At 44.7% G+C, this 27023-nt stretch overlaps 2 protein-coding genes across 5 annotated transcripts in view; both read right to left on the bottom strand.

The window, feature by feature from the left end:
- The window catches only part of GCNA (germ cell nuclear acidic peptidase), a 37428-nt gene extending 19627 nt beyond the window's left edge, over positions 1 to 17801 (bottom strand). Inside the window, 5 exon segments of the mRNA XM_032255934.1 lie at positions 380 to 413; positions 789 to 835; positions 2539 to 2572; positions 2947 to 2993; positions 17305 to 17801. Coding sequence (XP_032111825.1) covers positions 380 to 413; positions 789 to 835; positions 2539 to 2572; positions 2947 to 2993; positions 17305 to 17420 — 278 coding nt within the window. The 5' untranslated portion in view covers positions 17421 to 17801.
- Positions 17802 to 22976: 5175 nt separating this feature from the next.
- Positions 22977 to 27023, bottom strand: part of OGT (O-linked N-acetylglucosamine (GlcNAc) transferase) — a 42011-nt gene continuing 37964 nt past the window's right edge. For 2 of the 4 annotated variants that reach the window (XM_032255930.1, XM_032255933.1), the window contains one exon: positions 22977 to 25275. In XM_032255930.1, the coding sequence (XP_032111821.1) occupies positions 25101 to 25275 (175 nt within the window). In that variant the 3' untranslated portion in view covers positions 22977 to 25100. The remainder of the gene's footprint in view (positions 25276 to 27023) is intronic. The other 2 variants (XM_032255931.1, XM_032255932.1) reach the window with 2 other exon arrangements.

Below are 27023 nucleotides of genomic sequence, written 5' to 3'. Positions count from 1 at the left end.
CCGAGACGGAGTTTCGCTCTTGTTACCCAGGCTGGAGTGCAATGGCGCGATCTCGGCTCACCACAACCTCCGCCTCCTGGTTCAGGCAATTCTCCTGCCTCAGCCTCCTGAGTAGCTGGGATTACAGGCACGCACCACCATGCCCAGCTAATTTTTTTTTGTATTTGTAGTAGAGACGGGGTTTCACCATGTTGACCAGGATGGTTTCGATCTCTTGACCTCGTGATCCACCCGCCTCGGCCTCCCAAAGTGCTGGGATTACAGGCTTGAGCCACCGCGCCCGGCTGAAGTTTACTCTTAAATTTCCTTACCCAGAGCATTGGGTTTTCCCCCCTTTAAAAAAAAAACAAAGTCAAGTTTCATTAATTCTTCTACTCACGTGGCCTGTCTCTTCGGAGCTGCTCTGACCACAGCTAAATCAGACAAAGAAGGCATTAGAAAACATCTGACGCACGATAAAATCTGGTTGCCTACGTCTTTAACTCCCTAAAACCAAAGTCTGTAAATCAGAACCGATTAAAATTTACATCTCCCATGAAAGGAAATAAAAGTAAGAAAACCCAGAGCCAAGAACAAAAATAAAAAAAAAGAGGAAAGGAAGTAAGTTGGAAAAGAAGCAGAGGCCCTCCTCCACTCCTGACAGTAGGGAAATTTCATTTCACCAACCTAAAGACAGCCCTAGAGGTGATGAACCTAGAACCAACTTAGGCTAGACATCCCAAATCACATTTCAGTCTTCTCTACAAAGGCACTTTGAAATGTTACTGCTTTGAGTGGACTCTACTTACAAGACCCACTGGTGTTACCAGGTCTTGACCGGACATTCAGGATGCAACTGCAAAAACAAAAGAGATACTTTATAAAACGAGGGCTACCGACACCTAAGCAACCAAATAGCAAAATCCCATATAAGTGAGGAAAACAACCAATCAGAATTCCTAAAATGCAAAAGGGTTTTAAAGACTTTAAACCCTTAGGAAATTAGAATTACAACAGCAGAAGTGAACAAAAATTAGAAGCAATGAGCTACTCAGTCTTTACTACTGAATCAAGGACGGAAAGAATGTTAGCTGAGTAACATTAGCTATCAGTGAGAAGTCTGCTTTCTGCCAAGTAATTTATTTCTATTTAAAGTATGAAAGGCTCACGCCTGCAATCCCACCAACTCGGGAGGCTGAGGGGGGAGGATCGCTTGAGCCCAGAATTCAAGGTTCCAATGAGCTATGATGGCGCCACTGTACTGCAGTGTGGGCAACACAGCAAGACCTTGTTTCTAAAAACAAAATAAAAAACAAAGGCATGAAAGTGAGTCTTAGGGTAGGGGCCACAAGGGAAAGGACTTGAGGATGAAGAGATTGCAGCTAAAACTTCAAAAGGCAAAAGGGCAAGGAGGTCCCATTTCAGGGTGTACTTTTTGGAGACAGCCTACAGTTTGGGATTGCTATCTAGGTAAATGGACAAGTACTGAACTCAGTTTCATGGGGAACCAATGAAGGATAGTTTCAAAGCTACAACTGCTCCCTGCAGTGAACCATGATGCTGGGGGGGCCTCTTGCTTCTCTGCCTCATCTGCCAGCGGCCTCGGCACTCACTCTCCACTGCTGTGTGGCAGGCCACTTTACCTCTTGCCATCACTTACCAGACAGCTGTGCGGCACTACCTGAGGTGAAGCCAAGCAGTTCCTGCTCGGAACCCTTCAGCTCACCAGACAGCAGCCGGCTGGACTTCCACTGTCAGCCAGATCCAAACTCCAGCCCAGAGAAGTCACACTGTGGTGAGCATCACTTCACCGTCACTGCCACTCCTCCGATGTGGTGCCTGGCTACATCATAGGTCATCTTGTTATTAGTTATTGTGACACATAGTCCACTGAGGGTATCAAAATGCTGAAGGAGGGGACATAATGGCTATAAGGAATTCCAGGTTCGACATATTAAAAGTTAGAATTAGGCCAAGTGCGGTGGCTCATGCCTGTAATCCCAGCACTTTGGGAGACCGAGGCAGGTGGATCACTTGAGATCAGGAGTTCAACACCAGCCTGACCAACATGATGAAACCCCATCTCTATTAAAAATACAAAAATTAGCCAGGTATGGTGGGGTGTGCCTATGATCCCAGCTACTCTGGAGGCTGAGGCAGAAGAATCACTTGAACCTGGGAGGTTGAGGTTGCAGTGAGCCAAGATGGTGCCACTATACTCTAGCCTGGGCAACAGATCAAGACTCGGTCTCACAAAAAAATAAAAGCAAAAACAAAAAGGAGTAAACACTGATAAGAGATTAGACTAGTAAAACCTGGATGTTAAGGCACAGTTCATAGAGATACCTTGCAGAAGAAACTGACCACTTAGATAATGGGTCAGAAATAAAGAATCCAATGTTTTGAGCCTGGCTGCAATGACAAACAGCCATCATGATTCTACTGAGAACCAGAGTGTCCACAGAGGAAATGTGAAGTTTACTCTTAAATTTCCCAGAGCATTGGGCTTTCCCCCTTAAAGAACAAAAAAAGTCAAGTTTCATTAATTCTCCTACTCACCTGCCCTGTCTCTGTGGAGCTGCTCTGGCCACAGCTAAATCAGACAAAGAAGGCATTAGAAAACATCTGAAGCACGATAAAATCTGGTTGCCTACGTCTTTAACTCCCTAAAACCAAAGTCTGTAAATCAGAACCGATTAAAATTTACATCTCCCATGAAAGGAAATAAAAGTAAGAAAACCCAGAGCCAAGAACAAAAATAAAAAAAAGAGGAAAGGAAGTAAGTTGGAAAAGAAGCAGAGGCCCTCCTCCACTCCTGACAGTAGGGAAATTTCATTTCACCAACCTAAAGACAGCCCTAGAGGTGATGAACCTAGAACCAACTTAGGCTAGACATCCCAAATCACATTTCAGTCTTCTCTACAAAGGCACTTTGAAATGTTACTGCTTTGAGTGGACTCTACTTACAAGACCCACTGGCGCCATCACTGCTTGACTGGACGTTAAGAATGTAACTGCAAAAACAAAAGAGATGCTTTATAAAATGAGGGCTACCGACATCATAAGCAACCAAATAGCAAAATCCCAAATAAGTGAAGAAAACCACCAATCAGAATTCCTGAAATGCAAAAAGGTTTTAAAGACTTTAAACTCGGCCGGGCGCGGTGGCTCAAGCCTGTAATCCCAGCACTTTGGGAGGCCGAGGCGGGTGGATCACGAGGTCAAGAGATCGAGACCATCCTGGTCAACATGGTGAAACCCCGTCTCTACTAAAAATACAAAAAATTAGCTGGGCATGGTGGTGCATGCCTGTAATCCCAGCTACTCAGGAGGCTGAGGCAGGAGAATTGCCTGAACCCAGGAGGCGGAGGTTGCAGTGAGCCGAGATTGCGCCATTGTACTCCAGCCTGGGTAACATGAGTGAAACTCCGTCTCAAAAAAAAAAAAAAAAAGACTTTAAACTCTTAGGAAATTAGAATCACAACAGCAGCCGGCTGGACTTCCACTGTCAGCCACATCCAAACTCCAGCCCAGGCGTGGTGACACATAGTCCACAGAGGATATCAAAATGCTAAAGGAGGGGGACATAACAGCTATAAGGAATTCCAGGCTCTACATATTAAAAGTTAGACTTAGGTCAGGTGTGGTGGCTCACACCTGTAATCCCAGCACTTTGGGAGACCGAGGTGGTGGATCACTTGAGGTCAGGAGCTCAAGACCAGCCTGACCAACAAGGTGAAACCCCATCTCTACTAAAAATACAAAAATTAGCCAGGCGTGGTGGTGTGAGCCTATAATCCCAGCTACTCTGGAAGCTGAAGCAGGAGCATCACTTGAATCCAGGAGGCAGAGGTTGCAGTGAGCCAAGATGGTGCCACTGCACTCCAGCCTAGGCCACAAAGCAAGACTGCATCTCAAAAAAAAGAAAAAAAATAGTTAACCACTTCTTTAGGGCTTTTTATTTGGCCTAGAGGCTGATATTGCACTGCCTGTATACTTTTCTAATCTTTCAAAATATATGATGGCTCAACTCCTTGATTAAAATTCCTATGCATTTCTCAACCACTGTACATTGGACTTGTTCAGCAGTAGACTTCAAGTTTTTTTCTTTAATCAGGAAAGAAAACTGTTGCTGGGTATACGATTTCCCAGGTATAGGTCATTATGTGATGTTGGTTGTTAGTAAACAGCACTACATTTTACATAAACCAAAAACTGACTCAGACTTCATCCATCTTCTTACATACTTTTGTGTTACAGACACACCTGTTTTTTGAGAGATCAGTCCAAAGGAACAAAGGATCAGAAACATGATGCAAAAAGTTACATGACAGAGAGCCCCACCCAAATCCCTAAGCGAAAATATCAAATTCCAGGTGAGATAGTAACCAACAGGTAAAGTAGTCCAAGGAAAGAATACTAAGGAAGGAATACATGGTCAGAAAGAAGGCAGATTTTGTTTGGTATCTTTTCCAATAAAATTCACTACCAGGGGTACAAGTCCCTAGAATGTATTTCAAGGCTCATGTTACTATTATTAGAAAATATACACAGGCAGCTGAATGCAGTGGCTCATGCCTGTAATCAGCACTTTGCGAAACTGAGGCAGGAGGATCACTTGAGCCCAAAAGTTAAGTACCAGCCTGGGCAACACTGTGAAACTGTACTTACAAAAAAAAAAAAAAAATCAAAAATGAGGCTGGAGAATTGCTTCAGCCTGAGAGGTGGAGGCTGCAGAGAGCCATGATAGCACCATTACCATTGCAGTCACACCTGAATGATGGAAGTGAGACCCTGTATCAAGAAAAAAATAAAATAAAGAAGAAAGAAAGAAAATATTTGCAGACTAGCTGACACGTTAAGAACAGGAGAAAAAAAGAAAACAGGAGGCTGGGTGCACTGGCTCATGCCTGTAATCCCAGCACTTTGGGAAGCCGAGGTGAACAATCACCTGAGATCAGGAGTTTGAGACCAGCCGGGCCAACATAGTGAAATCCCATCTCTACTAAAAAATACAAAAATTAGCTGGATGTGATAGAATGTGCCTGTAGTCCGAATTATTTAGGATGTTGAGGCAGGAAAATCGCTTGAACCCCAGAGGTGGAGGTTGCAGTGAGCCAAGATCTCACCACTGCACTCCAACCTGGGTGACAGAGCGAGACTCTGTCTCAAAAAAAAAAAAAAGGAAATATATGCAGGCCAGGTATGCTGTAGTCCCAGCTACACAGACGGTAGGAGGATTGAATCAGCCCAGCAGTTGGAGGCCTCAGTGCACCATGATCACACCTATGAACAGCCACTGCACTCTGGCCTAGGAAATACAGCAAGACCCACCCCCATGTCATTAAAAAAAAAAAAAAATTAATATATGCATTGAAGGAAGAAGAGCCGAACTCTATCATGAAAGGACTAAGAAATAACATTGGAAGGCTTTAAAGATACATTAAAAAAAAAAAAAAACCTCAAAAATTATAAAAAGCTGGAAACAGTAGCTCACGCCTGTAATCCCAACACTTTGGGAGCTTGAGGCTGGAGGATCACTTGAGAGCAGAAGTTCAAGACTAGCACGGGCACGACAGCGAGACTCTGTCTTTACAAAAAATATTTTTAAATTAGGTGGATGTGGGATCCTCCCAGATACTCAGGAGGATCCCTTGAGCCCAGGAATTCGAGGCTGCAGTGAGCTATGATGGCATCACTGCAGTCTAGCCTGGCTGACAAAGAAAAAAATAATTTTTTTAAGTTACAAAAGATCCAAAGAAAATCTCTCCTTTATTTTTTTTATTTGAGACACAGTCTTGCTCTGTCACCCAGGCTGGAGTGCAGTGGCATGATCTCGGCTCACTCCAACCTCCACCTCCTGGGTTCTAGTGATTCTCCTGCCTCAGCCCCCGGAGTAGCTGGGATTACAGTCACACACCACCATGTCTGGTTCATTTTTGTATTTTTAGTAGAGACGGGGTTTCACCATGTTGGCCAGGCTGGTCTCAAACTCCTGACCTCAGATGATCCATCTGTCTCAGCCTCCCAAAGTGCTGAGATTACAGGCGTGAGCCATGGTGACTGGCCAGATATTTTCTCTAAAACTAAGGCCTTAAATCATAAAGATTATATATGCTTTTATATGACTACAGAAAAATCTCTAGAAAAAAACACTGCCAAATTATTCATAATTATTACCTCAGAAGAATGGGAGGATACATGCACATGAAGGCAGGCTTTCACTTTTTACTTTATGTGCTTCTGTACTGTTTATTTTCACCACAGACCTGTATTCCCTTAGTAATTTTTACAACTCAACAAATATTTTACAATGTGATGAGAATATCCGTTATCTGTGGGTCATTCACTCACTTGACATTTATCGAGCATCTACTATATGCTTGGTACCGGGGCTACAAAAAAAAAAAAAAAAAAAAAAAAAAATGACTTCCAGGGATCTCACAATCTAGTGGCAAAGAAAAAAAAAAAAAAAAAAAAGAACATTTTCATGAGCCTTACTACTCTAGAACAACAGGAATCAGAAACTGCATTTTTGGCCAGGCGCAGTGGTTAACGCCTGTAATCCCAGCACTTTGGGAAACCAAGGTGGGTGAATCCCTTGAGCTCAGGAGCTCTAGACTAGTCTGGCCAACATGGCGAAACCCCATCTCCACTAAAAATACAAAAATTTTAATAGCTGGGTGTGGTGGCACAGACCTGTAATCGCAGCTACTGGGGAGGCTGAGGCACAAGAATCACTTGAACCCAGGAGATAGCGGTTGCAGTGAGCCGGGATTGTGCCACTGCACTCCAGCCTGGGCGACAGAGCAAGGCTGTTTCCAAAAAAAAAAAAAAAAAAAACAACACACAAGAAACTGCATTTTTAACAAGCACCGCCAGGCAATTCTGATCCAGGAAACTTGCAGACCACACTTTCAGGAATACCATTTAACTGTGACAGCCTTCTTTTCCTTTAAATCAGGAATTGAAAATATCAACAGAATGCTAATTAAGTAAATTTAGTATTGTCGAGAAATTTAAAACAATAGCCAACCTACACTAGGTGACCCATTTGCTTTTCTGATTAAATTCAGCCTAACAGGATAATTTTTAAAATACAGTATTTCTGCATATCATCAAGGCTATCTTGTAATAGTATTGACAAAACAATATTGCTTGGGCTAAAAAGCACTGGACAGTGGGCTTCAGAGAGTACTAATTAGGCTTATCAATGAAAACCAGATCCCCACCTCTTGCATTATGCATTTCAGTACAACTTCTGCCTCTGAAGTGCCAATCCCTCCTTCCCCCAATCCTTCACTGTGTTAATGATCTTGTCTCATAAAACACTAGGATAATAGAAGCAATCAGCTAGGAACTCACTCATCCTCCCAACAACAAATCTCTTGACCTAAACATACCAGACTCTCTGCCTTCTCTATTACTGACAGCAGAACACAGTGTCCCTGCCATTACCAAAGGCCAATCCCTCCCTTATACTTTGGACCTCATCTCCTCTAGCCTTCTCAAGGATTTTATTCCTGTAGTTCCAGCACTCTGTACAGCATCATTCTCCCCTCTCTCCTGAACCATTCATGCTACTAGCCCTAGACTCCATGTCCTGAATTTTATATTAACAGCCTTGAGCTCTTCGCTGAACTCCAACTGACTACTTGACAAGTTGGATATTTTTTAAGTCTTTAAAAGGTAACATGGGCCGGGCGCAGTGGTTCACACCTGTAATCCCAGCATTTTGGGAGGCCAAGGCAGGCGGATCACCTGAGGTCAGGAGTTCCAGACTAACCTGGCCAACATGGTGAAACCCCGTCTCTACTAAAAATACAAAAATTAGCCCTTCACTCTTCTGCCATGTAAGGACACATTCATCTTTTCTTGCCCTCTGCCTTCTACTCCATGAGGATGCAATAACAAGGCCCACACAAGGTGCCGGCACCTTCATCTTGGATTTTTCAGCCTTCATAACTTATATGTACTCACTGGGAGAACTGATTTTCCTCTTGCCCCAGTGATATAAAACTTCTCAGGATACCTGGGCAAGATGGCCGAGTAGGAACAGCTCTGGAGTGCAGTTCCCAGCAAGAGCAACGCAGAGGTTTTTACTGCCCATAAACCAGGAGATTCCCAGGCCAAAAAGCACCACGAGTTCCCAGCACGGCTGTCTCAACTGGTGCCGTGAGTTTCCACAAAATAACTCACACAAATCTGGGCATTCCTTTCAACTGGCTCCTGGAACGCCTGGGAGACAGAGCTGCCCATTCAACTGAAAAAGAGGGGGCTGAAAGCAGGGAGCCAGGTGATCCGGCTCAGCAGGTCCCACCCCCACAAAGACCAGCAATCTGAAATGCTCTGGATTGAGAGTTTAGTAGCAAGTACAGCTGGACCCGGGACAGTCCAGCTCTGTGGGGGGAAGGGCGTCTGCCATTACCAAGGCAGTCCACCAATACCGAGGCATTCCACCATTACCGAGGCAATTCTAATGGTACCTCTGTAAACAAAACTGCAAGGAAGTTTACACAGCAGCTGGGTGGAGCCTGCAGCAGCTCAGCAACACCTCTGCTGGCAGACTGTGACTAGACTACCTCCTTGCTGGGCAGGGCATCTGTGAAAAAAGGCAGCGGCACACATCAGGAACTTATAAATAAAGCCCCACCTTCCCAGGACAGAGCCCCTGGGAAAAAAGGCAGTTATGAGTTCCACTGCAGCAGACTTAAACGTACCTGCCCAGCAGCTCTGAATGGAACAACAGAGCTCCCAGTACAGCACTTGAGCTCTGATAAGGGACAGACTGTCTCCTCAAGTGGGTCCCTGACCCCCGTATATCTACAGAGGTACCTCATAAAGGAGAGCTCTGGCTGACATCTGGCAGGTACCCTTCTGGGACAAAGATAACAGAAGAAGAAACTGGCAGCAACCGTGGTGATTCCCAGGCAAGCCAGGTCTGAAGTGGACCTCCAGCAGTCCTGCAACAGAGGGGCTGGTTAGAAGAAAAACTAAAAAACAGAAAGAAATAGCTTCAACATCTACAAAAACGACATCCACTCAGAGACCCCATCCGAAAGTCACCAACTACGAAGACCACAGGTAGATAAATCTGTGAATATGAGAAAAAACCAGCGCAAAAAGGATGAAAGCACCAAAGACCAGAACGCCTCTCCTCCTCCAAGGGATCACAACTCCTCACCAGCAAGGGAACAAAACTGGATGGAGAATGAGTCTGATGGACTGACAGAAGCAGGGTTCAGAAAGTGGGTAATAACAAAGTTCTCTGAGCTAAAGGAACATGTTCTAACCTAATGCAAAGAAACTAAGAACCTTGAAAAAAGGTTAGACAAAATGCTAACTAGAATAACCGGCTTAGAGAAGAACATAAACGACTTGATGGAGCTGAAAAACACAGCATGAGAACTTTGCAAAGCATACACAAGTTTCAATAGCTGAATCGACCAAGCAGAAGAAAGGATATCAGAGATTGAACATTAACTCAATAAAGTTAAACGAGAAGGCAAGATTAGAGAAAAAAGAGTGAAAAGAAACGAACAAAGCCTCCATGGGATTATGTGAAAAGACCTAATCTACATTTGATAGGTGTACCTGAATGTGACAGGCAGAATGAGTCCAAGCTGGAAAACACTCTTCAGGGTATTATCCAGGAGAACTTCCCCAACCTAGCAAGGGAGGCCAACATTCAAATTCAGGAAATACAGAGAACACCACAAAGATATTCCTCAAGAAGAGCAACCCCAAGGCACATAATCATCAGATTCACCAAGGTTGAAATGAAGGAGAAAATGCTAAGGGCAGCCAGAGAGAAAAAATCTGGAGACAACAGATGCTGGAGAGGATGTGGAGAAAGAGGAACACTTTTACACTGTTGGTGGGAATGTAAATTAGTTCAACCATTGTGGAGGACAGTGTGGTGATTCCTCAAGGATCTAGAAATAGAAATTCCATTTGACCCAGCAATCCCATTACTGGGTATATACCCAAAGGATTATAAATCGTTCTATTATAAAAACACATGCACACGTATGTTCATTGTGGCACTATTTACAATAGCAAACACCCGGAACCAACACAAATGCCCAGCAACGATAGACTGGACAAAGAAAATGTGGCACATATATATCATGGAATACCACACAGCCATAAAAAATGACAAGTTTGTGTCCTTTGTAGGGACATGGATGAACCCAGAAACCATCATTCTCAGCAAACTGACAGAAGAACAGAAAATCAAACACAGTATGTTCTCACTCATGGGCAGGTGTTGAACAGTGAGAACACATTGACACAGGGAGGGGAGCATCATACACTGGGGTCTGTTGAGAGGGCTAAGGGAGGGACAGTGGAGGGTGGGGAGGTTGGAGAGGAGTAACATGGGGAGAAATGCCAGATATAAGTGATGGGGGGGATGGAGGCAGCAAACCACCTGCCACGTATGTACCTACGCAACAATCCTGCATGATCTGCACATGTACCCCAGAACCTAAAGTACAATTTAAAAAACAAAAAAAAAACTTCTCATAGCACCTCTCCCCCCACAAAAAAAAATTAAAAAATTAGCCAGACGTGGTGGCTGGCACCTGTAATCTCAGCTACTGGGGAGGCTACGGCAGAAGAATCACTTAAACCTGGGAGGCAGAGGTTACAGTGAGGCGAGATCACGCCACTGCAGTGCAGCCTGCATGACAAGAGCAAAACTCCATCTCAAAAAAAAAAAAGGTAACATGGCCAATACAGAACTCTATTTTTTCCCTCAACCCTGTTCCAATCCCAGCCCTACCCATCTCAGTCAATAGCACCACCATCACCCAGTAATGCCAATAACTAGGAGTCACCCTTGATGCTTTTTTTTTCTCACCTCCTATATCCAATGTGCAAGACCTGTTGGCTTCACTTCTATAAAATATTTCATCTAATCTAAGACACATTATTATATATACCTCCTCTATGAAAGAAATAAAACACTACCAAACTATAACCTGCCAAATGTATGATACATGCCAATTTCAGAAATGTGAAAATGTCAAAAGACATTTACGAACTGATGAACTATAATATATTGCATATTTATCCATATCTCTCCAACTCCACTAGTAGTACCATACTCTAAGCCACCATCACTTCTAGCCTTTTTTTTTTTTTTTTTTTTTTGAGACAGAGTCTCACCCTGTCACCCAGGCTAGAGTGCAGTGGCATGATCTTGGCTCACCGCAACCTCTGCCTCCTGGGTTCAAGCAATTCTCCTGCCTCAGCCTACCAAGTAGCTGGGGTTACAGGTGTGCACCACCATGCCAGGCTAATTTTTTTATTTTTAGAGGAGACGGGGCTTCACCAAATTGGTCAGGTTGGTCTCGTACTCCTGACCTCATGATTTACCCACTTCAGCCTCCCAAAGTGCTGGGATTACAGATGTGAGCCACCACGCACAGCCACCCTCCTAGACTTTTATAATACCAAGTTCTTGGGCCTCAGCTGAAAAAAAAAAAAAAAAAAAAAAAAAAAACATTTATTTCATAGGGCTATTGTGGAAAGTCAACAAGATCCTGTCTGCCCTCCTCTGTACTCCTATGGCATCATGTATTTCTGCCCCATCACAGCATTGATGACACTCTAACTACCTGTTTACATGTTTCTAACCCCCACCCCAGACAGTAAGCTATACAAGGACTTGGAAGAGTATTTGTTTCACATCGTTCCATACAAAGTCAGGATTCAGTAAATATTTGTTAAACGAATGAATGTATGAATGAATCTCAAAGAGTGATTCCAAAGACCACTTTTATTCTTTTCCACTTCCCAAAAAACCCTCAAGTTGTGAAAGGATTCTGCCTACTAGATCTCACTAAGTAATAATTTTCTGTGTGTAAAAATGTAATTACATGGCCGGGCACAGTGGCTCACGCCTGTAATCGCAGCACTCTGGGAGGCCGAGGTGGGCAGATCACGAGGTCAGGAAATCAAGACCATCCCGGCTAACATGGTGAAACCCCATCTGTACTAAAAATACAAAAAATTAGCTGGGTGTGGTGGCACACACCTGTAGTCCCAGCTGCTTGGTAGGCTGAGGCAGGAGAATCGCTTGAACCCAGGAGGCGGAGGTTGCAGTGAACCAAGATCATGCCATTGCACTCCAGCCTGGGCGACAGAGCGAGACTCCATCTAAAAAAAAAAAAAAATGCAATTACACATATATGCCCATCTATAAAGGGTCAGCCCAAAGTAAAAAACAAAAAAGCTAACAATCTTCATTAATGAAAATACAATGCCTAGATCAAGGGAGGTAACAGTCCCAATTTGGAGCTTAACATGGGTTAGAGACTGGCAGGCTGGTGTCTGACCTCAAGAGCTATCTCCTACCAAAAGCCCAGGATCTGCTCTTTGTACTTGTAGCTTTAGAAACTCAGATTTATCAATTCATCAAATGCTAAAGGCATGACTCCTGTCAACCAAATTCACAAGGGGCTAATAAAAAACATAACCCATTTACCTCTCAGGACAACTGAGACTAATGATCCACCCTGGACACTCCCTGTTTGAGGGTAAGTGACTGAGGGGTCATAGAGTTGCAATTTGACTTTTTTTTTTTTTTTTTTTTTTTTTTTAGACAGGGTTTCACTTCCATCATGAAGACTGGAGTGCCTTGACTCACTGCAACCTCCACCTCCTGGGTTCAAGCGATTCTCCCGCCTCAGCCTCCCAAGTAGCTGAGACTACAGGTGTGCACCATTGTGCCTGGCTAATTTTTGTATTTTTTTTTTTCGTAGAGACAGGGTTTCACCATATTAGCCAGGCTGGTCTCAAACTACTGGACTCAAGCCATCTGCCCACCTCAGCCTCCCAAAATGCCAGGATTACAGGTGTGAGCCACTGAGCTTGGCCATCTTTTGCATTTTTGATCACACACATAGTATTAATTTAATTTTTAAATTAAATGCTACAAGCCCAGGTACAGCAGTCACGCCTGTAATCCCAGCACTTTGGGAGGCTAAGGCAGACAGATCACTTTGAGTCCGGAGTTCGAGACCAGACTGGACAACCTGGCAGCAAAACCCTGTCTCTACAATAAACCCAAAAATTAGCTGGGCGTGGTGGCACATCTGTAGTCCCAGCTACTCTGGAGGCTGAGGTGGGAGGATTGCTTGAGACCAGAAGGCAAAGGTTGCAGTGAGTCATGATCATGCCACTGCACTCCAGCCTGAGTGACAGAGTAATACTCCAGACTGGGTGACAAAGTAATGCTGTCTCAAACAACAAAAACAAAATTAAATCTTAACAAAAAGCACCTTTGGCCATTTAATTGGTTTCATAAACTGTATTTTCCTATGCTTGGTTGCCAAAAATCAAACTACTCAATCAAAAGTATGTCCGGCTGCGCACAGTGGCTCACACCTGTGATCCCAGCACTTTGGGAGGCTGAGGCAGGTTGATCACTTGAGGCCAGGAGTTTGAGACCAGCCTGGCCAACATGGTGAAACCCCATCTCTACTAAAAATACAAAAAATAAATAAATAAGCTGGGCATGGCGGCACACGCCTGTAATCCCAGCACTTTGGGAAGCCAAGGCGGGTGGATCACTAGAGGCCAAGGAGGTCAGAATCAGCCTGGCCAACATGGTGAAATCCTGTCTCTACTAAAAATACAAGATAAAAAAATACAGGAATAAAAAACGTATTAGCCAAGCATGGTGGCATGTGCCTGCAATCCCGGCTACTCAGGAGGCTGAGGCAGGAAAATTACTTGAACCCAGGAAGCAGAGGCTGCAGTGAGCCAAAATCGTGCCACTGCACTCTAACCTTGGCAACAGAGCAAGACTGTCTAAAAAAAAAAAAACCTAAACCAATTTTATAGCTCTTGGTACATCTGCTTAATCATTTCCAAAGGCTTCTGCCAGTTTATGATGTCAGCAGCATTACTACAATGGCATTAAATATTTTAAATTTAGTAACAGGTAAATGATTTTTAAATTAGCATTCCTTTTTATTACTTGTTAAGACGTATATTTTCGAACGCTGGCTTCATTCTTTTGCTAATCCCCTCTACCCCGCCCCCTCCTTTTTTAAAAACAAAAAAAGAGAGGTCATGCTACAATGGCCCAGGCTGGTCTCAAACTCATAACCTCCAGCATTCCTCCTGCCTCAGCCTCCCAAAGTGCTGGGATTACAAGCATGAGCCACCCCATCCCCCACCCCCATTTTTATGGCAAAATAACGTTTACCAGGTAGTTTTTTTCCTAACTGATAAAAAACTCTGAAAAGAGCAGTGAGAAGCACTCTATCTTTGTTCTTCCCAGAGACAATGTATCTTATTTATTCCTCTAGAAAGTTAAGTGTAAGTACACATCAGAACAAGTACACATACCCTTTTTTCTTTCTCTTTTTTTTTTTTTTTTGAGACGGAGTTTCGCTCTTGTTACCCAGGCTGGAGTGCAATGGCGCGATCTCGGCTCACCGCAACCTCCGCCTCCTGGGTTCAGGCAATTCTCCTGCCCCAGCCTCCTGACTAGCTGGGATTACAGGCACGCGCCACCATGCCCAGCTAATTTTTTTTGTAGTTTTAGTAAAGACGGGGTTTCACCGTGTTGACCAGGATGGTCTCGATCTCTTGACCTCGTGATCCACCTGCCTCGGCCTCCCAAAGTGCTGGGATTACAGGCGTGAGCCACCGCGCCCGGCCCCCTTTTCTTTTTTACAAATATTATGCTACATGGATTGTTCTGCAGCTTGCATTTTTCACTTTATATTTCTTAGTAGTCTTTCCATTATCAGTACATATAGCTCTTACCACATTTTTTAAATGAATCATAATTTATTCAACTAGACACTTAGGACATTTTAGCTCTTTTCAAATTTGTGCTATCACAAACAGTGCTGCAATGAATGTTCGTATACATATTTCTCTATACTGATATGTACTCCTTCCACAAAAGTGAACAAAGACCAAAATAACCTGTAAATGTCTATATATGATTATGTGAACATGGAAAAAAGTATGGAAGGCTAGCTACATAAATATTTAGCATGGGTTGCAGAGAGAAAGGCCATGGGAGAAGGGGAGGGGGGGAAGTCAAGAAAAAGTAAGACCGAATTACAATTACTGAATTAGATGTATGATATAATCACAATTATGTGTATGGGAGTACAGGTATAAAGAAATTGAAAAAATGGCTTTAAAAGAAAAAGTCTCAGTAGTGGAACTGCTACTTCAAAGGACATCGGCATTTAAAATGTGATACTGCCATACTGCCCTACAAAAAGGTTGTACCAAATATATACTCTCACAAAGAGTAGCAGATTTTCTGTTTTCCCACAAATTTGCCAACACTGGGAATCATCAAACTTTTTGCAAATTTATAAGAAATGAAATCTCATTTTAAAATTTATCATTTCTTTACTTTTCCAAGTGGGAGAACAAGAAAATAAGATTTATCATTTATTTAATGAGAAGCAATATAATTAAAATTATTTAATGAGAAGCAATATAATTAAAAGCTGATTTTTTTTGAGATGGAGTCTCCCTCTGTCGCCCAGGCTATAGTACAATGGCACAATCTCGGTTCACTGCAACTTCCACCTCCCGGGTTCAAGCAGTTCTCTGCCTCAGCCTCCCAAGTAGCTGGGATTACAGGTACCCGCCACCATGCCCAGTTAATTTTTGTAATTTTAGTAGAGATGGGGTTTCACCATTTTGGCCAGGTTGGTCTTGAACTCCTGACCTCGCAATCCACCCGCCTCAGCCTCCCAAAGTTCTGGGATTACAGGTTTCAGCCCCCCACTGCCCAGCCTGTATATTTTTAGTAGAGACCATGTTTCACTGTGTAGCCCGGATGGTCTCAGTCTCGATCTCCTGACCTCGTGATCTGCCTGCCTCAGCCTTCCAAAGTGCTGGGATTACAGGTGCGAGCCATCGTGCCCGGCTTTTTTTTTTTTTTTTTTTTTTTTTTTTTGAGACAGGGTCTCCAGTCGGGTTGCTAAGGCTGGAATGCAGTGGTACACTCTTGGCTCACTGAAGCTTCCCACCTTGGCCTCCCGAGTAGCTGGGACTACAGGTGTGGCCGCCATGCCCAGCTCATTTTTTTTTATTTTTTGTAGAGGCAGAGTTTCACTATGTTGCCCAGGCTGGTCAAACTCCTGGACTCAAGCGATCCACCCGCCTCTGCCTCCCAAAGTGCTAGGATTACGGGCCTTAGCCGCCGTGCCAGGGCAAAGCTGAAAAAATTTTAATGTCTGAAGGCCATTTGTATTTTGTTTCCCTGAGAGCTACCTTCTAATATTCGTCATGTTTCATGTGTTTGTTCACCTTTTTCTAAATTACTGATTTATAAAAGCCCTTTGTTAAACAGCCCTTTATATATGTAATACAAATATTTTTCAGTTTATTCTCCATATTTATATTTTGTTTGATCTCAAACTTAGACCTTTTTACTCCAAAACTATTGGAAACAAAATCCATCTATGTTTTCTAACATTTTAATGGTTTCATTTTTTATTTTAAAATATTTGATCCATGTGAAATTTATATTGGCATAAGAACTAATAAGGCAAAAACCCAAGTCTTATTTTTTCCAAATGGTTTGCCAATTATCCTCAAATGGTTTGTTGACCAATCCGTATTTTCCCCATTGATTTGAAATGTTGTTTTTCTTTAGTAAATTTTAATATGTACTTAAGTCTATTTCCAGACTTTCTGTTGATTTGTATCTTCTCCCATATTACACTCTTACATGCGTATCTGTGAGGGAGGAAAACAGGGTAGTGTTCCAGAAGAGAAAAAACTTAGGCAGCTATCTTAAAATAGCTCCTGATCACGCCACTGCACTCCAACCTGGGCGACAGAGCAGACCCTGTCTCACACATTCACACACAAATACCTCATGTTGGAAGCTCTCTGAACCTTTCGTGGTTGAGGGTGCATCTCAATAAAAAAAATTAAAAACAAACAAAAACACCTTGTGTTATCATGGAGAGGAAAAATAATTTGTGTACCTCTAGAGGGCAGCACTACCAATACTGGCGTGGAACTACAGATTTGAATTGCACCAGAATGAAGAACTTTCTAGAAACCACATATATTCAACGATGCACTGTCGCTTCAGATGTCGTTATTTCCTGCCCACTAACAGAGAAGTTATATAGTGGATTCATGAATTTCATAGGAGGCTGGACTCCCATATTGTAAAATTCTTCTTTACGATTCTCATTTTATGACAAACCAAGTTATATGTACCACAGACACTAAAGGAAACAAACATACTTCTCGAGAAAGCTGTTTTGCCAATACGGTAAGACTAAACTAAAAGAAAAGAGAACTTTCCAATCTCACCAATCCTCATCCTCCACCGGGTCTTGCAAGCAGCGCAGCTCTTCTTCATACGGGTCCATGTCTGTAGAGCAAAGATATACTTTCTTAAGAAAGCCAGAACTCAAAACCAGAGACATCTCTACATTCTGCAGTTATCTTTGGGCGTCTTCCCTACCCTAATTTAAAGCCGAAACTTTGCTCTGCAAAATAGTAAGTATTTAAATTTGTTTTTGTTGCAAACCTTTCCCACTCAGGCCTTAACCACTCCAATCCCTTCCCACCCCCCTCCACTCCCACCTCAGCTTGCCAGCCTGGCTTCCACCTATCAGGCCTCGACCACCCCCACATCCCACTGGCCCTCCACCTCCCTACACCTTCAGTCTCCTTACTCCCACCCTAAGTAAGTAAGTAAGTCTGCCATCTACCAGGTATCAACCTCTCCTGCCTTCCCCCACTTCCTTACTCCCCACTCTGTCAGTCTTACCCAGGCCAGGCTACCACCACCCCCTCACCCTGCTAGGCAACCTGCACCGCCCCCTCACCCTGCTAGCCAACCTCCACCGCCCCCTTACTCCCACCACTCTGGCTTCTCACTGGTCTTACAAGAACCCGGCCAGGCCCTCCCCACTCCCAATTCCTGCCTCCAGCCAATCTTCCACCAATCAGTCCTTGACCCCTCCCCGACTCCCTCCTCCTCCTATCAGGTCTGGACCCTACCCCCACCATGCTCATCTAGTCTTCCACCAATCAGGCCTCAATTCCACCACCCTTCCCCCACACTTGCACCTCCAACCACCTCCAGCCATCTTCAACTGCTTCCAACCAGTCTTCCAAGCAGGCTTCCACGCCGCCCACACCTGTATCCAACTTCTGGTCTCCCACCACCACTCAGACCTTGACCCCCGCCACACACACCCCTACCCACAACCACTGGCTCCCCCCACCCTCATGGCTGCCACTGCCCCCTCCACCTCCCCCAACCCTGCCACTGGCACCCACACCTCCCCAAACATTGGCACTGGCACCCCCATCTGCTCCTATGCCACCACTGGCACCCCCAATGCTGCCACCGGGTACCCACTTCTCCCCACGCCCACCAGCAACACCACGTGCTCCTAGGACACTGCTCCCGCCACTACCACGTTTCCGCTTCCGCCACGCAGGGCCGCTTCCGCCACCACCACGTGTTCCTGCGCCCTTTCGCCGCTGCATCGCTTCTTTCTCCGCCACAACATGGCCGCTTCACCATGTGCTCCTAGTCCACTTCCACCGCCACCATGTGCTCCTGCGCCGCTACCGACACCACCACATACTTCCACACAGCCACTGGAACCTCAACTTCCCCCACTCCGGCGGCCAGCACCCCCACTTCTCCCCCACGCAGCCACTAGGACTGCCAAACCTTCTCCTACGCCACCAGCGCCCCCCCCCCCCCCGCCACTTAGCCCAGGCCGCCATTGCTGCCACATGCTCCCATGACGCCATCGGCTCCACCACCTCCCCCAATGCCGCCATTGGCTCCCTGCCACTTCTCCCCACTCCGCCATTGCTGCCGCCAGGTGCTCTCATGCCGCCATCAGCTCCGCCACCTCCCCCAATGCCACCACCGGCGCCCCCACCACTTAGCCCAGGCTGCCATTGCTGCCACATGCTCCCATGACGCCATCAGCTCCACCACCTCCCCCAATGCCGCCACCAGCACCCCTCCACTTCTCCCCAGGCCGCCATTGCTGCTACCACATGCTCCCATGCCACCATCAGCTCCAACACCTCCCCCAATGCCGCCACTGGTGCCCCCCTTCTCCCCACACCGCCATTGCTGCCGCCATCAGCTCCACCACCTCCCCCAATGCCACCAATGGCATGCCACCCCCGCACTTCTCCCCATGCCGCCATCGCTGCGGCCATCAGCTCCACCACCTCCTCCAATGCCGCCACCGGCGACCCCCCCACTTAGCCCAGGCCGCCATTGCTGCCACCACATGCTCCCATGCCTCCCATGCCACCATCAGCTCCACCACCACCCCGAATGCCGCCACTGGCGCCCCCCCCACTTCTCCCCGTGCCGCCATTGCTGCCACGTGTTCCCATGCTGCCATCAGCTCCACCACCTCCCCCAATGCCGCCACTGGCGCCCCCCTACTCCCCACGCCGCCATTGCTGCCACCACATGCTCCCATGCTGCCATCAGCTCCACCACCTCCCCCAATGCCGCCAATGGCGTGGCACCGCCCCACTTCTCCCCGTGCCGCCATTGCTGCCACCACGTGCTCCCATGCCGCCATCAGCTCCACCACCTCCCCGAATGCCGCCACTGGTGCCCCCCCTCCTCCCCGTGCCGCCATTGCTGCCACCAGGTGCTCACATGCCACCATCAGTGCCTCCACCTCCAATGCCGCCCCTGGCAACCCCATTTCTCATGCCATTACTGCCACCACGTGCTCCTACACCACCACCAGCACCCCCACTTCCCCCAACACTGATACCGGTGCCCCCACTTCTCCCCATGCCGCCATTGATGCCCCCACTTCTCCCCATCCACCACCGGCACCCCCACTTCTCCCAACACTGCCACTGGCGTCACCATGTGCTCCTACACCACCAATGGCATCCCCACCTCCCCCAGTGCTGCCACTAGCACTCCCACTTCTCCCAATGCCGCCACTGGCGCCTCCACTTCTCCACGCTGCCGCTTCCCCTACTCCCACCTCATTCCACCGGATCTTTCACTGCTCAGTCCTACACTCTCCACACCTACTCCCACCGGAAGTTCCCAGTGATTCTTCCACCCACCGCTAGGGCCTAGACTATCCCCTCAACCTCAGCTCCCCCGCGTCACCTCCACTCGCACACCAAGATAGCCTCACCAAGGTCTCTGCCTCCGCCATTCCCCATTGTCTCCAAAACAGTATAAGGCACTATAAATTTAACAGAAATAAATACAAACAATAAATTTCTTCCAAAGGCCTTTGTATATGGAAACAGGCACAACATTTCTTTTGGTCCACAGGCTAAATACCAACGTCCATGGACAATCACAGTCCAAGGAATACAGTGGTCCTGTGGTCCTACTTTTAATTAAGTTGCTCAATTAGGACTAGCTTCTGGACCACTTCAGCACCCATCTCAGTCTGACCAGTCGGTCACCTACCAGCTGTTGCAGCCTGTGGCGTGGCCGGCACAGCTCACCTCCAGCTGTCCATGGAGTGCGTGCAGAAATCCCGAGCAACTGCGACGAATGCGAGGCGCAGGCCCTTTTATAGTGCCCAGACCTAGGGGGCGGTAAGAACTGACGTGTACCCGCCCGCGCTCCCCCGTACCCACCTATCACAGTGTGGTCACGAGGCAAATTTGAACTTTGCAACTTGGCGCCTAGCCGTAACGCTTCCAGAGTCAGGTCTATCACTTCCCCCTCTCACGGACGTTGCTTATTTGTCCCGAAGCGCCATTTTGATACAGAGTGTGGGCACCCGAGGCCAATTCTGTGAGTAAAAGTCCCTAATAACTTTCCGAGTGATGAGGAGAAACCATGTCAAATCCTTCCTAACCAAGTTTCATCCTGCGAGAACTTGAATAAGCGAGCCTTGTCCCCTGCTTGAATTATCCAGACCTCTAAGTCCGTTATTCCAAGCACAGTGTGGGGCGTGGAGGAGGGGGAGCGGGGTGCGGACGGGAAGGGCGAAGCGCGCAAGAGCTAGGGCGGGCGTTGCGGGGAAGGCCTAGACCCCTAGATAAGACCAAGGCAGCAACTCAACAGCTCCTGGCAACGGTGAACTGTTTACTTCCAGAACCCTCTGAACCCTGGAGATAGAAAAGGGTTGGTTACTTGAGACTTTTTGGCACTCCATACACACCGAGAAAAACAAATGGGGGAAGCAGCGCTTTCTAGATTATACCAGTTTCTCCAGCGAACATCCATACATTTCATAAGGTAACCCTTTGGCTAACAGAATACAAAGAAAATGTCCCTGCATTTGATATTATTTTGTGCTAGGTGTTGTTCCAAGTGTTTTATTATTTAATTCTTACATTTTAAAAAGTAGGCAATTGTTAGTGCTCTCATTTTACTGAGATCACACAGCTAGAAAGTGGCAGAGGTGGCAGGGCACGGTGGCTCACGCCTGTAATCCCAGCACTTTGGGAGGTCAAGGTGGGCGGATCACGAGGTCAGGAGTTAAAGACCATCCTGGCCAACATGGTGAAACTCCGTCTCTACTAAACATACAAAACATTAGCCAGGCGTGGTGGTGCGCACCTGTAATCTCAGCTACTCAAGAGGCTGAGGGAGGAGAATAGCTTGAACCCAGGAGGCGAAGGTTGCAGTGAGCCGAGATCACGCCATTGCACTCCAGCATGGGCGACACGGCGAAACTGTCTCAAAAAAAAGAAAGAAAAAAGTGGCAGAGCTGAGATTCAGACTCCAACTCTAGTTCCAAAGCTTGCTCTTAAGCACTGGATTGCCTACATAATTTACAGTCACTTTCTCAGTTGATAGGGGATTGGATAAAGAGGACTTATTACTCTCTTTACAATACAGTTGCAAATTAACCTCTAACAAGCCTCTTTATAAAAATGACGATTACATAACTGTGCCTCAGAGGTTTGGCAAAGAACCAAAATGTTAGCTATGATTGAGAGGCATATTCGTCAAGTAAAAGAGTTAGGATTAGAATCAAATCTTAAAACGGGCAGTTCAGAAATTACACACATTTACTCCAGGTGTGCAAGCAACAACTCCTTTAGACTGAAGTCAGGAGGAGCTAAAGTAGACTGGAAGTAATGCAGATTCTTCAACAGAAGCGGATAGGAGTAAAAACTTTTGAGTAGGCTGCTGAACACCTTTCTTCCCATAATCTTTTAGAAAACAAACACCAATCCACATTAGGGCTTTAACGGTACAACCAACAGAAGTTGGGAATTATGCAAAATGCTACCGAAAAACATCTTCCCTCTCACTTATATCTCTGAGAAAACTGGCAAACAGTGTGTTCTGACCCCTCATGCACTGATATCTTCCTCCTTCACGCTCGTGGCAGAGTTTGAGCACTATACACAGCAAGAAGGAAAATAATTTTGCCCCCAAAGAGCCAAGAAAAGAATGGTCCACATGAAGACTGAAACAAGTGTAAATAAAAGCAGAGAGGTCATAAGCAAAAGAGGAACAAGCATGAATGGGTGTGTTGGGGATCACAGCCTTTCTCTTTTCCTTTTTTGAGATGAAGTCTCACTCTGTTGCCTAGGCTGGAGTGCAGTGGCACAATCTCGGCTCACTGCAACCTTCGCCTCCCGGGTTTCAAGTGGTTCTCCTGTCTCAGCCTCTTGAGTAGCTAGAATTACAAGCATGCACCACCACACCCGGCTAATTTTTTGTATTTTCGGTAGAGATGGGGTTTCACCATGTTAGCCAGGCTGATCTTGAACTCCTGACCTCAAGTGATCCACCTGCCTTGGCCTCCCAAAGTGCTGGGGTTACAGGCCTGAGCCACCATACCCGGCTGCTTTGTCTTCTTAATGGATCATAACGCCACCCTCCACCAGACCTGCTGAGAAAACAATTCCTAATATCATAGCTAAAGAAGGGAAATTTGGTACTTTAATGTTGTTTGGAGCTGTTCAAACACAGGTTTCATCACTGGATGACCCTATTCTTCAGTAACACTCAATATAACAGGAGACAAAATACATCAGCCATATTAAGGGGAAATCATTCATTTATTGTTTAAGGATCGCAAGACAACATCTTAATTTCTGTAGCACGATTTAAATGTTTTACTTCTTTGATAAAGCAGAGTACAATAGGAAAAAAAAACAATTAGTTTCCAGTAATATCTATATCTCTAATCAGAATTAAGTCTTCCACAGACATGTTACCTGGAAATAAAAGCCTGTTACAATAAGCAAAGCTTCAACCAGAGCGGCTACTTTTCGTGCCATGAAAAAGTTCATCCCTATAGGAGGAATGATGTGCTATGTCAAATGGCTGTAAAGTCACAGCCTTGAGGGCACTGGAAGTATATTATCCTATTATTCCACATTAAGTAATTCGGTGAATTTCAAACATTAGTTTATCTGCAACCATGCTGGTAACCTTTAACTGATATTTCAATCATCAGGTAAAAAATAAATTAAGAAATCCCTTCACTGATATTCTGCGATTTACAATGTTAAAAGGTACACTGTTTATTAACATGTAATTCTGGTTCAGAATTACCTTCGAGACTCCTTGCTCAAAATTTGGTTAAGAGTAAGAATCTTTCAGAAATTCAAGTTCTTACTAAGCAATAATTTGTCAGCTAGGATACATTCAGGCATCAGCTGCAACTACAGAATAGGTGCACAGCCTCAGCGCTTCGGAAAGACATAATCTAGAGTACTACTAGCAGACAACTATCTGCGACTGGATAGCATAAGTGCAGAACAGCAAGACAAAACATATATTCATACGTTGGCTTGTTTAAACCTCAAACCCTCAACCCTTTGTTAAAATCCCGTAATTTTATTCCTATGATTTTATTGTCAACAACTCAAGTTCCAGGACTGTAAGTCTAATTTGTACTCCAAACCAAGTACCAGTGCAGTTTGCTACTATTGAGGCTGAATCTGTACAGACTTCAAGACCAAGTCCAGAAGACAGTTATTATAGAATACCCTACAAGTTCTAAAAAATAATTACTTGAATACACAGATGGTCCTTCAGAGATTTTACCTATAACCTGTTTCTTGATGAAAGTTATTTAATGCACCAGAGATAATTGTGACTTACTGATTTGAATACTTATACTTACCTGGGATTTCATTTCTGCTGAAAGAAATAGGAAGAACAGGACTCACTTAAAAAAAAAAAAATTTAGAAAGGAAGGTAAAAATCTTAACACACACTATCACTTTTGGAAGCAGCATAGAAGGGGCAGTCAAGGGTAAAACACTGGTGAAATAGGTCAAAATTAGTGAAAAAAATCTATATTATTATCAATGACAGTACCACAACTGTAACCTTCATAATTAGTAATCACTCCTAAAAATCTTCATTTGGCACCAGATGGTGTGTTTAAGAGAAACACCCTAGGATGTTTTGAATCAGACTTGATTTTGTTAGCTGAGTTACAGGAGAAATTGTAAGGGTGGGGGTATGGGGGTCAGGGAAGAGAAGGAAATGGGAAATGGACCAGAAAAAAATCTTTGAGTCATCATCTAAATCAACAAAGAACTGATAGCTCCAAACGTTAGGTCAGACACTAAAACGACTGATATAGGCTCAAGTGGTTTATAAAACCTATAAAAAGACTACACCAGCAAAGTCCCTGTCGATCTGTCAGAGTTCAGAAACTAAAACAGGGAGTAACATTTTAGCTTAAAACCTTATCTCAAGAGAATCATATACACTTCACATGAATAAAAATACCTGAAACCAAACATTTTTAAAAGTTCCAATACCCAAAATATAAAGAAAAAAATTAATCCAGAAGATTCAATCAATCCATGGAATCGCAAAGCGGCCGGACAATCTATATCTCCCCTCCACACTAACCATCCCATGGAAGACCAAGGGAGATCAGACCTTCCAGACCTATGCACCATCTGGTTGCTGTAAAATTCTACGGAGATTCCTTGTGGAACAGCAGTTTCCCATCTCTTATCTCTTGTGTCTCTCCCTATTATGCAGGAAGCAAGTCTGGCTGTGCTATTCTATTACCATTATATATCACCCATCTGCAACAAGGTACTGTACAGACAAGTAAGAAGTATGTTATCTAGTTCCCTTTCCCCCAGAAGGTTGAGGCTCAGGTATAGGGGTAATTCTCCTGTGCAGTCTTTCTTTACGCTGACTCAGTGACTTCAACAGGCTTAATCATGTGGTCGGGTTTGTTGCCAGCTGCATAATGCTCCCACATCTGTAGATAGAGCCGCTCTAGTTCCATTGTGTATTGTTTGGTATTGAACAGAGGGCTAGATATTCTTTGCTTCCAGACTTTGCCACGAATTTTCTTCAGGCTGGGTAATAAAAAAAGAGAACTTAGTTTACCAATCAGAGCAGAAACTCAGAACCACACCCTATAAATACCTAGTCCCCTTTGTGGCAAAAAATGCATGACCAAACTTTACACTATCTCATTTCCTGATTGGCTTCCTGTTATCTCAATGCTGAAAAAGGGAAGGGTCACAGCTTACATAATGCTAACACTGAAATGAGCTCACCTCCATGTACTCTGAAAAAATTTAGTTCTTTTCTAAACAAGTATATCCAAGGGATACCAGGCCTTCTCCATTTCGTCTCATTTCTACCTTTAAAATAAGAATTGACAATGGCACATGACTATTCCTATGTATTGTCAGAACACAGACTGCTTACCTTTTGGTAAGCAATTTAGCAATGTATGTATTAACTTTAAATGTTCATAACCCTCTGACCTAACGTAACACTTTTAAATCTATTAATTTTTTTATTTTCTTTTTAATTTTTGAAATAGTTTCACTCTGTTGCCTAGGCTGGAGTACAATGACACAGTGATCGCTCACTGCAGCCTCAACCTCCTGGCTCAAACAATCATCCTGCCTCAGCCTCCTGAGAAGCTGAGACTATAGGCACACACCACCACACTCAGCTATTTTTGTAGTTTTTGTAAAGATGGGGTGGTCTCGCCATGTTGTCCAGGCTGGTCTCGCACTCCTGGGCTCAAGCAATCCTCCCACCCCAGCCTCTGAAAGCACTGAGTTTATAGGCATGAGCCACCATGCCCAACCTTGTTTTAATGTTTGTTGTGAGAGAAGTAGTAAAATGGTTGTGCACATCTGTTGGTCTCAATACAACCATGTCCATATTAATGCTACTCTCCAAAGAGAAAGACCTATGTACTCTACTTTTTTTTAAGTTCTATGTATCAATAGGAAAACAAACTGTAGTACATCCATACAGTGAAATACTACTCAGGAATCAAAAGAAATAAACTTGCTGAAAGAAGGCTTTAGAGTGCATACTGACAGAGTTCCATTTGGATAAAATTCTAGAAAAGCAAACTAATTTATGGAAGGGAAAAAAAAAATCAGAACAGTGGTTGTCTCTGGGGGCCGGTGAGAAAGACTGACTGAAAAGGGGCATGAAGAAACTCTCTGGAGTGATAGTGTTCTATGTCTTCATAGGTGTTTGGGTTACAAAGGTATTTTTCAAAGCTCACTGAATATTAAGATCTGTGTATTTCACTGTATGTAAATTCTGCCTCAAAAGAAAAAAATGGCCAGGCATGGTGGCTCACGCCTTTAATCTCAACACTTTGGGAGACTGAAGCAGGTAGATCACTTGAGGTCAGGTGTTCAAGACCAGCCTGGGCAATCTGTCAAAACCCTGCCTGTACTAAAAATACAAAAATTAGTGGGGTGTGGTGGCTGGTGCCTATAGTTCCAGCTACTCAGGAGGTCGAGGTGGAAAGACTGCTTGAGCCCAGGAGGTGGAGGTTGCAGTGAGCAGAGATTGCATCAACTGCATTCCAGCCTAGGCAACAAAAGGAGATCCTGTCTCAAAAAAATACATGTATACTGAACTCCAGTTAATGACAGCCATTCTTAAGTATTTAAAAAGAAGTGTACTGATGTCTGCAATTTATTTCAAAATGTGTCAAATAAGATGGATTAGCAGATGAATAAAGAGAATAAAAGGATGAATAGATATGTAATAAAGCAAGAATAGTAAAATACTAATGGTAGATTCTAAGCAGTAGGTATAGATGTGTTTATTATAAAATTAA

This window comes from Sapajus apella, unplaced genomic scaffold, assembly GCF_009761245.1.
Source record: "Sapajus apella isolate SASKATOON/1434 unplaced genomic scaffold, GSC_monkey_1.0 scaffold91, whole genome shotgun sequence".
Taxonomy (NCBI): domain Eukaryota; kingdom Metazoa; phylum Chordata; class Mammalia; order Primates; family Cebidae; genus Sapajus; species Sapajus apella.
This window is presented reverse-complemented; position numbering and strand designations above follow the sequence as displayed.